General features: G+C 55.0%; 2 protein-coding genes across 3 annotated transcripts; one reads left to right on the forward strand and one right to left on the reverse strand.

Moving 5' to 3' along the window:
- Positions 1-2,880: 2,880 nt before the first annotated feature.
- On the forward strand, positions 2,881-10,122 carry LOC117652381 (leucine-rich repeat-containing G-protein coupled receptor 6-like). The gene is made up of 9 exons (XM_034397242.1): positions 2,881-3,267; positions 6,480-6,886; positions 6,960-7,075; positions 7,151-7,405; positions 7,489-7,990; positions 8,065-8,391; positions 8,468-8,730; positions 8,821-9,090; positions 9,213-10,122. The coding sequence occupies exons 2-9, from the start codon at positions 6,584-6,586 to the stop codon at positions 9,694-9,696; spliced, it is 2,520 nt and encodes an 839-aa protein (XP_034253133.1). The 5' UTR covers positions 2,881-3,267; positions 6,480-6,583; the 3' UTR covers positions 9,697-10,122.
- A 59-nt stretch (positions 10,123-10,181) lies between these two features.
- On the reverse strand, positions 10,182-16,531 carry LOC117652380 (piwi-like protein Siwi). Of its 2 annotated transcripts, none has more exons than XM_034397241.1 (17): positions 16,406-16,531; positions 15,141-15,231; positions 15,040-15,060; positions 14,864-14,954; positions 14,503-14,781; positions 14,226-14,440; positions 13,899-14,093; positions 13,603-13,776; positions 13,217-13,512; positions 12,958-13,066; positions 12,573-12,883; positions 12,331-12,485; positions 12,094-12,224; positions 11,855-12,023; positions 11,443-11,710; positions 11,217-11,364; positions 10,182-11,115 (listed from the first exon to the last, which is right to left on the reverse strand). In XM_034397241.1, exons 2-17 carry the CDS (start codon positions 15,216-15,218, stop codon positions 10,999-11,001), a joined length of 2,757 nt encoding a protein of 918 aa, XP_034253132.1. In that variant the 5' UTR covers positions 15,219-15,231; positions 16,406-16,531; the 3' UTR covers positions 10,182-10,998. The 2 variants fall into 2 exon arrangements, with proteins under 2 accessions (XP_034253132.1, XP_034253131.1); XM_034397240.1 differs by lacking the exon at positions 16,406-16,531 and adding an exon at positions 15,557-15,715.
- Between the last annotated feature and the right edge of the window lie 603 nt (positions 16,532-17,134).

The raw sequence follows: 17,134 nt of genomic DNA on the forward strand, positions 1-17,134 counted from the left end.
GTCCCAGGGCCGAAGGGCCGACCCGGGGACGCGCGGGTCAGGGCAGGTCGAACTAAGGGCCATTGGGAAAGCGGCTGCGTCGGGCGGCGTCGGACGGCGCGGCCCGCGGCACGGTACAGCACGGCGGCGAGGCTGCGACAGAACTTAATCAGCAGTGCCCTGAACGGCCATTCACAATTTACCCTGCCGCACCCAGCGGGCCGGGGCGGGCCGAGCGGGCGGCCGCTCTGTGGAGCCAATACCCCGCTCGGCACACGTAACGCGGTAACGCGGTAACCCGAGAGCAGAGGGCGCTTTGTGGCGCGAAAAGGAACAATGTCTCAAAGGCAGGACGACGCCCGCGGGCCGCTGGCTGACGGGCCATGCCGACGCACTCGGTGACCGCCTAAGGGTTTCTTCATTCGGCAAAGGAGTGCCAACTTAACGAAAAGTTAAAAATACGGTTATTGCAACTAGATGTGTGCTAACGAATACGAAACGTTTCGTAGACATGCTTTATTCCAGAGATATGATACACACACGTGGAAGGTGTTGGTTTTCCGGTTAAGTTGGCACAGTGTAGGCCACGATTAGCGCGTATTTTTGAGGCGGTACCCAAAACGCCTTTCCTTTCCGCGTGCCTCGTGCCCGGGGCCCGACAGGTTGCGTGGCGGGGCTGGCGCACGGCTGGCTCGGCTGGCGCCAGGATCCCCGGAGAACGGATCACGATCGCCAAACGACGGCGAGGACGATCAAGATCGCACTTGGCGCCGCCGGTGACGTCACGGGCAGTCAATCATCATCGGGTGACGTCACGCAGGCAAGACAAACGCACACAATTAGAAGGCCATTAACAGTGCGGGCCCTGGTGGCCCTGGCGGGGGCGGCGGAGCGCGCGCGCTGGAAATCGTGTCGAAAGACGTGGACGCGGTCAGCGCGATGGACGGCCCGCGTGTGAGGGCCAAGGGGTTCCCGTCGCTCTGTCTCTCTCGCACCCCTGCGACACGCGCCACGAGTGCGAGAGAGACGGAGCGGCGATGCCGGGGCACGCCGTGTGGGACGTCCGCCCGCCCACCACGCCGGTGCGATGGGCTGCCTAGCTGTGGGCGCTGCCGAGACGAGCCCTGTGGCCCTGTGGCCCTGGCATTTGGAGGTGCTCGTTGCCTCATGGTGTGCCCAGGGATGCGCGATGCGGGGCTGGCGGGCTGGCCCTGATGCGTGCGACCGGTAGGCCGATTTCGCACAGTGGTTCGTCGCTCTGCCTCTCTCGCACCGCTGACACATCAACACTGCGCCGGCCGGTCCAATGGCGCGAGACGTATCGCTGCCGGCACAACGAGGAGCCTCCCTCATTCGGGGCGAGGCGGACTAATGGGACTCCACGGCCACGCCACTGTGAAGCCACGGCGAAGCCGCAACGAGGATGAGAAATCGCCGCCATCGCCCCGGTAGTCGGGGAAGTCGGCAACAGGGCGACGCCAAACTTATTGACCAGGACTCGTCTGCGAATCTGACATCGCTTCATCACTTTGATAGGGAACTGGCTGAGGGGTGGTGCGCTCCGCAGAGAAGAGTGGATAGACTAGGACACTGTGGCGCTCCTGGTTGCTTCGTCTCCGTCTGATTGGCTGCCTAAGCCTGCGGCGCTGCTTGTCCTGCCAGTGTGTTCCGCCTGCACGATGGGTTGCCCGCCTCCAGGGGCGTTGTGGCTTCACGCGACCTCGCCCCACCCCGGAGCATGGCACTCACTCGCGCGCTGAGCCCCTGTGGAAGTCGGGGTAGGCAGTCCCGTTACACAGGGGTGTTTTGCAGTGAAGCCTACCCCGGCATTCGCAGGCGCTCAGCCCCTGTGGAAGTCGGAGTAGGCCGTCCCGCTGCACAGACACGTTTTGCAGTGTGCCCAGGCAGTGGATTCACAGGCGCTGGGAGGAAGGGTTTTCTGAGGCAGCCCCGGTACAGCCCTGTAAAACTTCCACTGGTATGAACGCCCCACCTCCTTTTATGGCGGGAGTTCAGCAGAGGTCATCCTCAGTGACCCTCGACGCTTCTCGTCTGGAAACGTTGGCCAACGACCTAACACCATTCAGAGGGGAAACTTGTGTCTCGACCGTTTCAGCCAAAAACGAATTAGAACGGCGTTACTTGATTTCTGACCGCTTGGCTACAGCATGCAACAAAGTGGCGCGCTGGCGTGTCGTTCTTTCAGCGTGTTGATGATACACTAGGTCAACAGTCGCCTGCTGGACGCTGCCCGCGTCGCTGTCCCTCCAGCCTGCCCCTCTGTCCGGCCGCCGCGCCGCCGCCGTCTTGCAGCATGTGATCTAATGGGCCGTGTCCGCGCAGTCCGAGTGTGCAGTTACTGAGAATGATGCGCTTCCGGCCAAGTAGAGTAAGGCCGCGTACTGCGTCCACGACGTCCACGACGACGTCCCTTCCAGGACCGCTTGAGACGAGGCCTTCTCAACCCGTGCTTTTCTTTGGCGGTTTTTTCTAAGCCACTTTACACTGCCTCAATAATTGGGACACGACGTGTAGGTTGAAAGTCTTTGGAAGCGCAGTGTCGTCCACTCAGAGTTGCAGCAGTAACACCTGATCACGATTCCGTCGCTTCCAGTCACCTCCAGATGAGGAGGGTAGCCGCCGCCCGTGCGGGCACTCGGACGCTCGGACCGCGCGCGCCGCTCACACTCGGACGCTCGGACCGCGCGCGCCGTTCACACTCGGACGCCATCGGGCCACCCAGCGCGCCGGGACAGCGACGGCGCACCGCGGCGCCGGAACGGAGTTCGGGCGACAACCGCATCGGGCAACGGAGCCGGCCGCCCGCGAGCGCCCCTCCCCCTCGTGTGTGTCTGAGGAGGGGAGGGGAGGGGAGGGGAGGGGGAAGTGCCGGAGGGGACCGCGTAGTTTGCTTTGAGGCTTCGCTGGGAGCGGAGGAAAACTGTATCGATCCGAGGCAGGTATTCGCGCTCGAGCCGGTGTTGGCAGTCGCGCCACCGCGATTTGGCCTCGGCGATTTCGGCAGAAAAGCGCACCGCTCCGCTCCGCCACTCCCGCCGCGCAGGGGAAGTTCTGTCCGATTCCCGGCGTTCTGACGTTTGGACGCGCGCCCCGCCGTCGGCTGCTCCACACACTGCCGAGTGCTGCCGCTTCGTGCGACGCGGGCTCGTCTGCTGCGACAGGATCTGCGATCCTGCGGTCGGCCCCCACGCCGCCGCGCTGGGTGCTTGGATGAACTCTCGGGCAGCGGTCACACGCAGAACGGCGCCGCACTGTCGCTGGACACAAGTGAGTTCCAGTCGCGAGGCGGCCGACATAACCTTACTTTCAAGGGCCAGTCGCTAGTTTCCCTTTGTCACTCGTTTCTTTGGCATTGAATCGCGTTGCACGCCAGTCGAGGTGCTGCCTGCATTCACTCGGTCTGCGAACCGATGCATGCGTGGAGCACAGACTCGCTGTCTTTCGCGAACGGCGCGTGCAAAACACTCTGCGTTTCCGGGCGCGGTCTTTCGGCGTAGCAGACGAGCCGCCGAGTGTTTGGCGGTTTCCGCCACGCCTCGCTCGGGCCTCAGGCGGCGCGGCACCTCCAACGTCCCAGCATCAATGCGGTTGGAGAGTTCCTAGAATCCTCAAGTCCGACCCGCCCGCTTTTACCAGCGTTAACGTGCCGTTTTCAAGGCCAGGCAAATTATTGGATGTCCTGTGCCTGGGGCCTGGGCCTGCCTGGGCCTCGGAGCACCGCGGTGAGGCCAGCGCTGCTCGTCAGGGTCCAGCAGGCGGGATGGACGGCTGGGCCGCGTGCCCTGTGCGGCTGAATCCGAATCATCTCCCTGGATTTCCCTCGTGGAGCACCGAGTCCTCGCGGCGGCAGTCTGCAAGCCGTCAACAGCACACGACAACAGAGCAGCTCCACTGGCAAACGGCATGATGAGTCTGTTTGACGTGGTGCGCGGCAGGGCCAGGCAGGGCCAGGCAGGCAGGCCAGCGTCGGCCGAGTCAGCTGGAGGGCACGGCTGTACACTGTACCACGACGACGCGAAGGCCCGAAGGGTTCAGCCTGCCGCTATGCTGCCGCCGAGGTGACCCGAAAGGCCAGCCGAGCCAGCCGGGCCGAGCCAAAGGATCGTTCCGCCGCTCTGTCTCTGTCGCACTCATTGGTCGGCCCGCAGGGCTGCGAGAGAGGCAGAGGTGACTGGACAGCATTGCGAAAGGAATAAACACGGTTCCATTTATTTCCGCGCTGACCAATCTGACCGGGCGTGACCGCACGAAGTACGTGGCCGTCCGCGTGCCGCACAGAGAGAAACAGAGCGATGAATGCTCGTTGCTTGCGACCCCTAGTCCGCCCTGCCTACCCTTGGAGCGCCGCCGCTCCGGCCCAAGGCGCTCAAGGCTACGCCTTTGCCTGACGGCCGCAGTCACGAAAGCGGCAAGGGACACTGATACTGTGGCGGTCTCGCAGTGAGCCCCACCCACGCCCCCGCCGCGAAGGCCGCGAAGGTCATGGCGAGACGGCCGTCGACGGCAGGCCCAGGTGCCTGTCCGTCACTCCGTCACTCCCCGGCGTGGCGGGCTGCCTAGCGCCGCCTCCTGCAAGCTTTACAGCGGGGCCCGAGGGCTGGAGCTGGCCGAAGGCAACCCCGCGGCAGAGGTTGCGTGCCCACGTCGGTTCTCGGCTGGCGTGCAGCCGGGCCGCCAAGGAGCTTCTCACGGCGACGTGCTACGTGCTAGCCTCGCGCGAGGCATCGAGGCATTCTGCCGCGTTCTGCCTCGTCCGGCCGACGCGAAATGAGCGCGCTCGTTGGCGGACGGACGACGGCACGCCTTGTTTGCTCTCGTGCGGCGTCACTTAGACCGGCAACCAGCAGGCTTTACGTCACCCTGGCCGCCCTGCGCTGGCCCTGGCTGGCCCTGGCTGGCCAGGACACCTTTGCGGGGCCCGCGGGCCGTCGACGTCACGCGGCCGTAACGGTGTGCTTGCCCGCTTGCCGGACGGCCCCCGAGTGAGTCAACGCGGACGCCACACTGCCGCCGCCTATGCCAGCCAGCCTATGGCACCGCGGGCAAAACAGTTCCACTGCGGTGCACAGGATTGAAGGGAATGACTGGCCCCGCCTCGCGCCTCGCTGCGAATCGAGCGCGCACGGCCCACACAGACACACTCATTCACTCATTCACTCACTCTCACACACACCTACACACACACACCTACACACACTCACACACACTCGAGCGTGATGTCGCCATGTCACGCCGACGTTTGTCGCGTTTGTCTTCGCGCCGGCGGCGTGGTTCCATGTCGTGGCCGGGATGGCCGGTGTTTGTCTCGGCGGGGAAGTCCAAGTGCCCGCCCGCCTCCCGCATCGCCCGCATCCCTTTCTGGCCCGCGAAGTGCTCGCCGCGGGTCGTAATAATATGGTGCTGTGCGCGGCGGACTCGAAGACCAGAGTCGTCGCTTCGAGCACTACGGTCCAACGGCGCCCGAATCCAACAGACACATGTCCATCGAAGTCACCACGCGCGCGATGAGAACGACGCCACGGAGTCCTTCCTGCTCCCGCGACATTTTGCAAGTACAATGTCCCGGTGTTATAGTGCCGGCCCCGCCATTGTGTTGGGCGCAGCGCGATCAACGCCATCCCGAACACCTTGGCGGCAGTTAGCGCGCGAAAACACGTCCCGAGCCAGTGCCATTACAGGGCGAACCGCGGCACCGCGGGCCGGCACTCCCTTTTCACTCCATGCCGCCAGCGAACTGATTCCGCGGAGCCGTTTCGTCGCTCTGTCTCTGTCGCTCTCGCGGCTCGGCCCGCCAATGTGCGAGAGAGAGAGCGTCAGAGCGCCGTGTGCCCGGTGTGTGAGAACACGCGCCAGCCGTGTACCCAACTCGCCTGGATTTGGCCGTTGTCCCCTTCGATCCGACTAGGCGCCGCGGGGCTCCGCCGCTCGCATTGTAGCACCCGAGCGATTCAGCAGATCGGTTCGACGCTGTGTCTCTCGCACCCTTACGGAGAGCCCCATGAGTGCGAGAGAGACAGAGCGACGAAACGACTCTTCTGAATCGCTCGGCAGCTGAATGGCGCCAAAGGACTCCGCCCACCAAGGTCGCAACTGCAGCCCGATTCCGAGAGTCGCTTTCGTCGCTCTGTCTCTCTCTCGCACTCGTGGCGCGTTCTTGTGGGTGCGAGAGAGGCAGGGCGACTCTCGGAATCAGTCTGCTGCATGTCGTGGGAGTGCGCGGTGAGGGGAGGGGCGCGGCGCGCGGGCGGCAGCGCTGGCGGCGCCTGTTGGGACGCGAGTACACAGTGTAAGGGGCGCGGGGCGCGCGAGACCAGGTGGGAGCGCCTGTTAGCGCTTTTAGCTCCGGCGATGATGCCTCCGGCGCGGCCGAGACTGGCCTTCGGGCACCTTCGGGCCGTTCCTCTGACTGTGGCGGCCGTCGGCCGGTCCGACGCTACTTCTCTAAGTGTGCCTCTGACGTCTCCACGTTTTGTTTGCAGGCGGGCGCGCCTACTATGATCGCTTCCCTGCGCACGGGGAACACCAGGGCGACGAATCGGACGTCGTAGCGGCCAGCAGCAGGACGACGACGACCAGCTCCGCGATGGCGCTCGGCAGGCGCGGCAGGCGGGCCTCGGCCAGGCCCACGGGGGCGGCCCTCTGGGCGTGGGCCGTGCTCGCCCTGGCGCTGACGGGGTGCTTGGCCTCGCTGCCGGAGCTGGAGTGCCCCGAGGAGTGCGAGTGCCACTACTTCCGCATCAACTGGGTGACGGACTGCTCCGAGAGCAACCTCACCGACATCCCCAACGACAACATGAGCCTCAGCGTGTACATCCTCAACATGAACGGCAACAACGTGACCACGTGGCCCACCTTCCCCGCCGACATGAAGCTCCGCCGCCTGCAGGTCTGTATCCCTTCTTGCATGTCGCCGTGCCTGCGCCTCGGCCTTGTCTCACTCGGCGTGACTCGTTTTGCAGGTGGCCGACAACCGCGTGCAGCGCGTCACCAAGGAGATGTTCCAGGGCCTGGGCTACCTCATCGACGTGGACCTGTCCGGTAACAACATCTCCGCCGTGGACCCCGAGTCCTTCAAGTGAGTGCCAGCGGGCGGCGTGCGCTGTGCTTCCATATCGTCGTGCCGATCTTGATCTTGATGCTTGCCCCACAGGGACAGCCCGGGCCTGCTGACGGTGGAGCTGCAGAACAACCCCCTAGGCCTGGAGCCCGTGGACGGACCCTTCCTGCACTCGCAGACGCTGCTGTACCTGGACCTGAGCGACACCAACCTCACCAGGCTGTCCACGCTCTTCTTCTCGGGCATCAGCGCGCTCAACCGCCTCGACCTGTCCGGCAACCCGCTCACCGAGCTGCGGCCCGCCGTGCTGGACCCGCTGTCCAGCCTGGAGCACCTCAAGCTCAACAGGTACAGTGGAAAGGCAACTGCGTTGGGGGGACGATGTGGCGGCTTCATCCGCTGAGTGTGAGCGACACTGTGTGCTGCTGCAGGTGCAACCTCACCGCCTTGTCCGAGCACGCCTTCAGCAAGCAGGAGCACCTCAAGACGCTGGAGCTCTCGGGCAACTTCCTGACGGACGTGGACTGGACGGCCGTGCTGCAGCCGCTGGTGCGCCTGGAGCACCTGGACCTGCGCGCGTCGCGCGTCACCTACCTGCCCGAGGACGTGTTCGCCAACAACATCTGGATCCGCAGCCTGATCCTGGCGGAGAACGAGCTGCGCGACCTGGACGTGGCCACGACACTGGGCCACAACCTGCGCCACCTGGACCACCTGGACCTGTCCAACTGCCACCTGCGCGGCCCGCTGTCCGAGGACGCCTTCGCCAACGCCACGCGCCTGCGGTCGCTGCTGCTGTCCGGCAACAGGCTGTCCGCCTCGGACCTGGCCGTGGCGCTGGCGCCGCTGTCCAAGCTGCAGAAGCTGTCGCTGCGAAACTGCTCCCTGCACCGCCTGCCCGACAACACCTTCCACCGGTTCACCGACCTGCAGGTACGCCTGGGCTGACATGCCGCCTGGCAAGCACACTAGCTATTCAAACTAACGCGCTTTATTCTCTCTTCCAGGAGCTGGATCTGTCCAAAAACCCTCTCCAGGATGCGTTCACGTCGCTGCTGTCCCCGCTCGAGGCCCTGGAGCGGCTGGACATGGGCTACAGCAACCTCGGCTACATCTCTCGAACCACCTTCTCCAAGATGACGTCCCTCAAGACCCTCATCTTGTCGGGCAACCCGCTCAACACGCTCGAGTCGGGCTTGTTCCAGAACCTGACGCACTTGGAGACGCTGGAGCTCAACAACTGCGGCCTGGTCCGCGCCATCAACCCGGTCGTGTTTGACAACGCCACCTACAGCGACTTGCGCGAACTCCGCTTGGCTGGCAACCCGCTCAAGGTGGGTGGAGGCACACTGGAGGCACACGTCCCCCTCAGAGCAGGCACGCCTCACGAGTATTCTCATTCTGTTGCAGGTGACCAGCGACTCGGGGCCGCTGCTTCCCAGCCAGCTATGCAAAGTCCGCGTCCTCGACCTCAGCAACTGCAACCTGACGGTGCTGCCCCCGGACGCCTTCAACACGACGCAGAACATCACGCGCCTGCTGCTGGGCGGCAACCACCTCACGTCCACCGTGGCGGCGGACAACGCCCTGCCCTTCATGGAGCACCTGCCGGCCGTCGAGATGCTGGACCTCACGTACAACAACCTGAGCCGCCTGTCGCCCGCCGTCTTCAAGTGAGGCCCGGCACCCCTTGCCCAGCGATTGAGCAGGCTCTGATCACGCCCGGATCATGCTAACTGATGCGCTCATTCCCCTCCCCGCAGGAAAAACCACCAGCTGGCGACGCTCAAGCTGGTGGGCAACCCTTGGCAGTGCGACTGCTCCATCGCGGAGCTGTGGGAGTGGGCGCTCAACTGGCGCGGCGACCTAGGGCTGCTCGTGGGCTCCACCATCACGCCCGAGGACACGGTGGCGGGGGGCGCCAAGCGAAAGAAGAACCTGGTGTGCTCGTTCCACCCCAAGACCAGCCCGCTGTCGCGGTCCTGGAAGCGCGGCCGCGAGTACACGCACACCTTCAACCGCACCTGGGCCAAGTAAGTCGACTGTCCCCGTGGGGCTCGCCGTGGGGGTGCGAGAGAGGCAGAGCGACAGAGCTCTGCTCGCAATCTGCGTCCGGCGGCATCGCATTGCAGGGTTGACGTTGGATCGGTTGCAGGTACGTCCGCGAGTCTGGCTGCGAACCCAGCAAGACTCTCACTTCAGCGCGCTTCGCCCGCGACGTGGCCGCCATCGAGATGGACGTCTTCGAGATGGACGACGTCGGCGAGGACGCCCTCTTGGAGGAGGCCGCCGTCCCAGGGGACGCTGCGGCGCTGTCCGAGACCGGCAAGAAGAGGGAAGTCCGGTCCGCGCCCGAGGCCATGCCCAAGGCCGTGCCCCTCGCGGCCCGAGCCTCACCGCCAGGCCTCTCCGTCGGCACTGTGGCGGTGGTGGGCGTCGTCTCGCTCGTCGTGCTGGTCGCTGCCGCCGCCACCATCATGTCCGTGGCGGCCAAGGCGGCGCGGCGCCAGGCGCCCGGCGACAGCCTCGGCCTGCACGCGTCCGTCGTTGGCGTGGCCGCGGCGGACGGGCCTGGCCACGACCTCGGACACGGCCTCGAGATTGGCGTGGGGAGCGCGGAGAAGATGAAGCACTTGTGAGCCATGGGGTGCCAAACCGCGACTATGGACTTTTGTTCCTGACGTTCAAATGCATGGCATGTGAACTAGTTCTTTTTAAATAGTGGTGTTTTAGCGAAGCCGTGTCGCCCGTCGCTACTAGACTGACGTTTTTTGGGGTTCACACCGTTCACACGCGCTTCCTATTGCGTGTTCCCTCGGCGTGTCTTTTCGGCTTTTACAATTGTTGCGCTTGTGTAAAACCAAAGTGATATGTGATGCGACATAATCTATTTTAAGTATTGTGATATCGGCATTATTGAGGTAGGTAATCAAGTAGCATACATAGTCTTAGAAGAAATGTATTGTCAAAGTTGTTTTTTTTTGTGTGTAAATTAAGTTAATAGTACCCGTAAATAATGTTGAGATTGTAATTTTTCTATCCCAAATAAAGTGATTATACAAGTTTTTTCCTTGTTCTTGGGTGTCATGCCATCGAGATGGAGCTAAATGAAGACCAGCAGGAGTTTATACTTTGAAAAGTTTGTATTAGTAAAAAAATATTATTATTGGGTGTTAAACTTATTCATTAATTTTGTTAGAAAAATATTTTAAAATATTTTAAACAAATAGGTGCACACTGATAAGATATAAAAGAAATAAAACAGGGTATTTTAACGAATTCCTGGACCAGTCTGCACATGCGCAGAAGCGGTTTTAATTCTTAGTTTTGTCCTTGACTACCTGTCCAGCGATTTGCTAAAATAGTTTATTGTAATATTCATCATAATTGAACTTATGTCAACTTAATTTGTACTTATGAGATTCAGTCAAAAAAAACAACGAACATTTAACAAATTCAATTTAACATAACATAAAATAAAAAAAGATCATTATTATTGCTTATTAAGTAAAGATGTAAAAGAGTGCCATCACCAATATATCATGCATATTTTTGTGTGAAGGGGGCAAGAGCGGGACAACAACAATACATCAGTTGGGGAATTCCAAGATGTCACCACATTCACACTTTTCCTTGCAAACAGTTCAGTTAGATGGGGAAGACTGTATGCCCACAGCACAAAAATAAGTCTTAATAGAGAAATAATAATGATTGCAACAACAATACAAACAACAGGCGCAGATACAGGGGAGGAACAAACAGGTTTTTGCACCCCCATCCCTCCCCCCCGCAAATAGCACCTAGATAGCCGCGAAAGGCCATACTTTGCCCCTGTAAGTAGGCAAACAGTGCTACAATGCACTGGATCTGCCACTGAAATACAACAGAAGTGTATCCGCCACCAGTATTTAAGATAAAATTTTCAAAATTATTCAAAAATTCTACAAGAAGTACAAGAGATCTTCTAATTGTAAGTGAGGCTCTCGGTGAAGTGAATTTCCAACAAGGAATGCCAATTTGTGGGCGTACTGACACGGTGCTGGAACTCGTACAGTGCCCTGAAAAAAAAAAAATCAAAATCAAATGTATTGAAGGCATACGTTTAAATACTGTATTCTACGCATTTACAGTAATGCCAATTCCTTCAAATAAAACATACACTCCAATTATAATAAAGATGACACAATTTATAGGTCAACCATTGGAGGTGATTGGGTTTCAAGCCACTTGTGTCATGTATAACATTGTATGACGTTGGTGTCACGGTTCCATCACGAACAGATTGACTGACCAAGAAAAAGTCGTACCTGAAATAAAAAAAGCATTGTGAGAAACGTGTAGTTTGAGGCATAAAAGGATGCAATAAATTCAATGATGTCACTCACTTTTCCGGATCAGTGATCACATCGTCGGCAATGGTCCCTGGAGGTGGATTTTGATTCTCCTTAAAAAGACGAGTATTGATCCTCTTAGTGACAATAATGAAAGCCATCGATACAGGTTGTTCACCATACGCTTGAGCAAGTTTATCTAAAGTTGTCTGCAGCTCTGTGTCATAGACATATTGTATCTGCCCTTCTCCCACACCATCACGATATATGAAGATTTTAGCAGGCAGTTTGTTGTTAATCTCACGAAACTTGCGGACAGCCTCTGAAAGAAAGATAATCATGGAAGAATTTTAATGAATGACTACAAAGAGGACAAAATTCATCATCATATTTATACACAGAAAACACTCAACACAGAACACTTTTAAATGCAAAAGTTTATTAATAATAAAATAATTATAATTACTGATGATGTTTAGGGCCAGATTGTTGCTCAACTCCTCTCCACTAGTGTGAGCTGTCACTGCTGAGAAGTATCTTGTACAGGCATCGTCCAAAGAGGCCACCATAGCACCATAGGAGCTAGCCTTGTTTTGGCTGTCATGGCATACATCAAAACCAACTACCATGATACCCTGCAACTTCATCACGTTAGTAATAGGAATCTCAATAACACAAACAACACACAGAAGCAGAAAATACCACCTTTGGGGGAATATTTACACTCCATGGAGCACCACCAAGCTTGCAATTCATTTGAATCATCACTTTTGTGGCAACGCTCATGGACCTTTTGGGATCATTCAAATTTTTACCCAATAGTACTTGAGAGGGCACTGGCAAAAAATATTTATGATTTTACATCCAATTAAGAACATGACACAGAAACATGAGTAGACTGCAGATGAATTTTAAGCTGAAAATATGACAAGCAACCATTACCTGGACGATCCACACAACACTTTTTCTTGATTGCTGCATATCTTGCACCATTATTGTTAGGCACAATTACCATGACCATCTTTGGCTGATGGTGATTCAGGATCTGAGTCAGGGCGTCAATATATTCATGTAGGCCATCTTTTGGCAAGTTAGCACTAGCAATAAATTTAGAATAGTTTTTACTGACAGAGAGCATAACAGAGCATTTAAGCAGTTGACAATGTAAATGTACTTGAACTTACATTTGAGGAGGTTGCACTGTGATACCCATCCCTCGCCCAGCTCTTTCCAACATTTCAAGAAACCTGCCTGCATTTTGTTTGTCTCTTGGTGAGACCAGCACAAACCAATCAGTCAAATGCTTGGGCACAATTAGAGGGTTTGACTTGACAGAGTTGGTCCAGTCAATACTGGGCAAAGTTGGCTCCTTTACAATGTCACGTTCCGAACTGTCACGTCCCAAATATATTTTTTCAACACCAAGTTGGCGTCCAGGAACCCTTACAAGCTGATTGTCCAAAGACATGTTGAATCTCCCGAACTCTGTCATGACCTGCCGCACACAACTTTCAATGGTTGTAACCAATTTAAAAATGGAAAGGAGCAATATTCAGTAAAATTACTTACCTGTGGGTTTGTTTGTAAACGCCGGTTGAATGCAAGCAGCCTATTGACTCTTTCTGCTGGTTGGATACGAGTATGCCGTGATACAGCGGCCATAAGCTGCCATTTTCCTCTTAAAAAAAAAATTGTAGAATAGAAAATGTTGAAAGCAAAACGTAGATGCGGCAACACGGCTTAGGCAATCTTAGGTACAGTCGCACTCCAGTCTTCAATCCTGTACAAAACTTCAATCTATTTTTCTGAGAAGAGCAAGAAAACTCACCGCATATTATCTGAAAGTCCTGTGGCATAGCAGACTTCAGGTATCAGATCGATAATTTCATCTCTTCCGGCTCGAATTTCTCTTGCTTTAGCCTTCGAAACTAGCAATGGCTGACGCATATCACGAATTTGAATTTGATACTTTGTTTGCATATACTGAGCAAATGTAATATCAGCATTTTGATAAGTGAAGGAGCTTGCTGGATTTTTGTCATAATCCACATCAGTTATCTGGTAAGTTTTGTTATTGTACTTTGTAAGTACTATACATCCAATTATCTCCTTACTAAACTTATCCTGGAAATTTAAAGAAACCAGTACGTTGAAAAAGTTGCAGTATGATCACATCAGTTGGAGTTAAAAAAAAAAAAAAAAAGCAGAACTTACTCGATAATGATGAGGACCAGCTTCCCTCAAACATTGAGCCAAATGATCAAGAACTGTATCTGTCCTCATGATCTTATGAGTAATTTCAGCACACATGAGAATCCCGGCCTCATGTTGACGAATACTTGTCTTGTATCCAGGCCATAACTCAAGACCAAATTCACGAATCTGAATCTAGTTTCAAGAAGAGGGAATTAAAATTAAACTTAAGGTCAGGGCTTAAATGTTTTCTATGGTAAAAAATTAACAAAATGTAGAGAAAAAAAATAGAAAATTCCAAGCAAATTTGGTAGTACCTTGACACTAGGGTCTGGGTCATAATAATCACGCCCTACTAACTGCAAACCAAGAGCTCTAATACAATTTCGCATTAGAATGTTGAACACCTGTTGATAGGAATAATCTCCATACTTCACTTCATTGACATGTCTCACTGTAATTGTGTATTTGGTACCAGCATCACTTTCGGATGTCCAAGTGATGGATTGTCCCTAAAACATAACAGGTGAGTTAGTGAGTATCATCCCATGTCTTCAAAGCCATCAAACTAGCTCATTTGTCTTGATCAATGAAAAGAAAAGTGAATAAAAAGAAGTAAGTAAAAATCATAAAATTCAACATACTGGTGACGTAGTGAGACGCGAAGATGAGTACAGCACAGTTCCATCAAAAATGTAACCCCCAATTTTTGTTTGGTGAACTTTCAATAATTTCTTTCGTTCAAAAGTCCTATCTTCCTCTGGAGCAATGTCCACTCGGTATTGATGCAATGTCCAGTCAGTGATTGATGTTAACTTGAAATAATTAGCGGTCAATGGTGAGGGATTCCCGGCATTACCTGAAACACAACTCAGTATCAGGATTCACAGTGCAACAAAGAGAAAAAACCATTTAACTCACCCTGCTTGGTTGTGATTGTATCCGGCTTAGTCCTCAAGAATTGGTACTCAATAACACGCCTGCCGCGCATTGCACCGCGACCCACGGGTCCTACTGAACCATCTGATCTAGCTCCATCCTCATCCAATCGACGACTTGGTCCTCCTCGTCCTCCCTCGACAGAACGACTGGGTCCTGCTTGCACTCCTTCAACAGAACGACTCGGCCCTGCTCTTTCGCCCTCAACTTGACGGCTTGGTCCAGGACTGCCTCCTTCTTCAGGGCGCCTTGAGGTCGAATCTGCAAAGGGAGTCTCAATGATGCAAGGCAAATAATGGGGATCATTTAAAAGCAAGCAATAAATGCATGTTTTTTAATTTACTAAGACTCAGTTGCTGCATTTGCTGCATTTGCTGCATTTGCATTTGCTCCAGTCTTCTTTGAGCTAAATTCTGGGCTGGGGGACCTCCTCGCTAAAGAAAGCAATAAATTAATGCGCAAACCACATAAATTTTTTTTGTGAAAATTTGAAAAATGCGTAAGAGCAAATTCATTTACCCCTCTTGGAGATGCATGACCCTGCAAAAGCAAAATAAATATTTTACAAAAACATACAGTTGTGTACGTGTCTTTGTTTGTACTCGCTTTTTGGCACCTACCTGGGCTCTGTCTGATTCTGCGCCTCCCTGGCCCTCACGGTTCCAACCTCTACCTCTACCTCGGCCTCGTCCTCCCATGATTCAGAGAGCCCTAGAAAAAAAATCAAACTAAATCAAGATTGTTGTCGTGAAGATATTTACAATAGATGCAAACTTGCATTTTGAAAAACTATATTTTCCAGTTGAAAGCTAATACAAAATTGGAAATTACCCGGAAAAGAGTTTATTGACCAAAATAGAGAATTTTTGAGGACTTGAAAGGCATTACCCTTGATGGGCCGAAATAAACTAAAGAAACGAGTACGTAACCTCCGACGAAGTGATAAGGGGCATAGTGAACTAAGAACAATAAGAAAACAGACGGTGCGCTAGAAATACTGTAAAAGAACTAAAATTTATAAAAAACAACTTCTTACAGGGCAGCAGTTGCAGACGACTCTATACCAGACATAAGACGGTAATAGCAAACCGCTTGTTTTCGTTCAGGGCGCTCAGGGACCGCCCAAGCCCAAATACGTGTGGAGTCAGAGCGAAGCGAGAGAGGGGGAGCCCGAGCGTGACCGACCGAGCGCCACCGAGCGCCCAAGCCAGCCCAGCCCAAGCCAGCCCAAGCGCCGAACCGTGCCTTGGGAGGACGCCGAGCGTTCGAAACTCCCTTCTGCATGTCCATAGACGCTTCACCTTTCAGAAATGCGCGGTCCAGTCGCTGAATCTGCTTCTCTCATTAACTCATCAGTAAGCGAGTGCGACAGAGATGGGAAACAAAGTGTGTTTCTAGGGCGCGCGACGCAGCTGACGCAGCGCACTTGTGGAGGGGGTAGGGAATGCCAAAATGCCACAACCGACGGTCCCTTCCTGGCCCCTACTTTCTCCGATAAGTAGGGAATTTTTTCCAAAACGAAGCGATTTTTGATGTCTTTAGAATTGCGGGTCGCAGCAGGAAAGAAAGAAAGAAACAACAGTAAAAGCTTGGACGTGAACCACACAATCGCGAAACGTTGGAACATCCGATTTTATTTCGAAGTTGGGGATATAATTAATGCTAATGAGTAAATTACCAGTGAGTTAAGAACGCTAAGAATTTTCCTGGCGGGGCAAACGTAAAGTGGGGAATTGGCCAGTTAGCAGTCGCTCTCCAAGCGTACGTACAGCTAAGGCGCAACCGCAAAGTCGACGTGGTCGTTAACGACATTATTTTCAACTTTAGGGCAAAGTCAGGACAGTCCTAATCTGCTTTACGTTTTACAAGCAAAAGTGGAACTTACACCAGTCACTGAAGCAGCCGGCGATTCTGGGGACGAGTCAGTCCGCAGATGGACCTTGAACCGGCAGCGTACTTCTACGGAGAGAGACACCCACTGGACTAGATCGCGCACAGCACAGCAAATGACGTCTCCCCCCACCCCACCCCTCATGAGGGAGAGGGGGGCAGTCAGAAGGTCTCACTTCGCTGACTCAACAATCCACACTCCCAAAAGTTGAAACACGCAGTTTGTGACCGGTAGCGCCTGTCAGCATAGAGACAAAAGCTTGTCTCCATGCTGGCAGGTAGACCCCGTCCCGCGACACAACTTGGTAGCCACCGTCCTACACCGATGTGATGCGGGACGGATGACGGATCGGTGGTCTACTTAACAGGGGCTCCTCCCTCTCTGCCTCTCCGGGTGTATCACTCCATCCTAGTGTATTTCCATCGCCACCACACTGGGTTCTTAGATTTGGTGGGCCTGGTGGGGCTGTGTTGCGCCTGACTGGAGGGCAAGGCAGGGTCACCGAACGCAGTGCCGCCCTGGTTGTGTCTCCATGCTCTGGCAGTCCCTTGCAACCCTTTGACGAATGCGCTCTATTTTTAGTCACCCCGTTCCCCCCTCTCGCTCACGCACTGGAAGCGCGAAGGGCTCAAGTCACGGCGATCCAATCAGACTGGCTGCGTTAAGGGGAGGGTGAGCCCAACGCGCAACACAAAACCCTATGCCATGTGTATACATATAGCG

The sequence above is a fragment of the Thrips palmi genome, unplaced genomic scaffold (genome assembly GCF_012932325.1).
Source record: "Thrips palmi isolate BJ-2018 unplaced genomic scaffold, TpBJ-2018v1 HiC_scaffold_7, whole genome shotgun sequence".
In the NCBI taxonomy this organism is placed as follows: domain Eukaryota; kingdom Metazoa; phylum Arthropoda; class Insecta; order Thysanoptera; family Thripidae; genus Thrips; species Thrips palmi.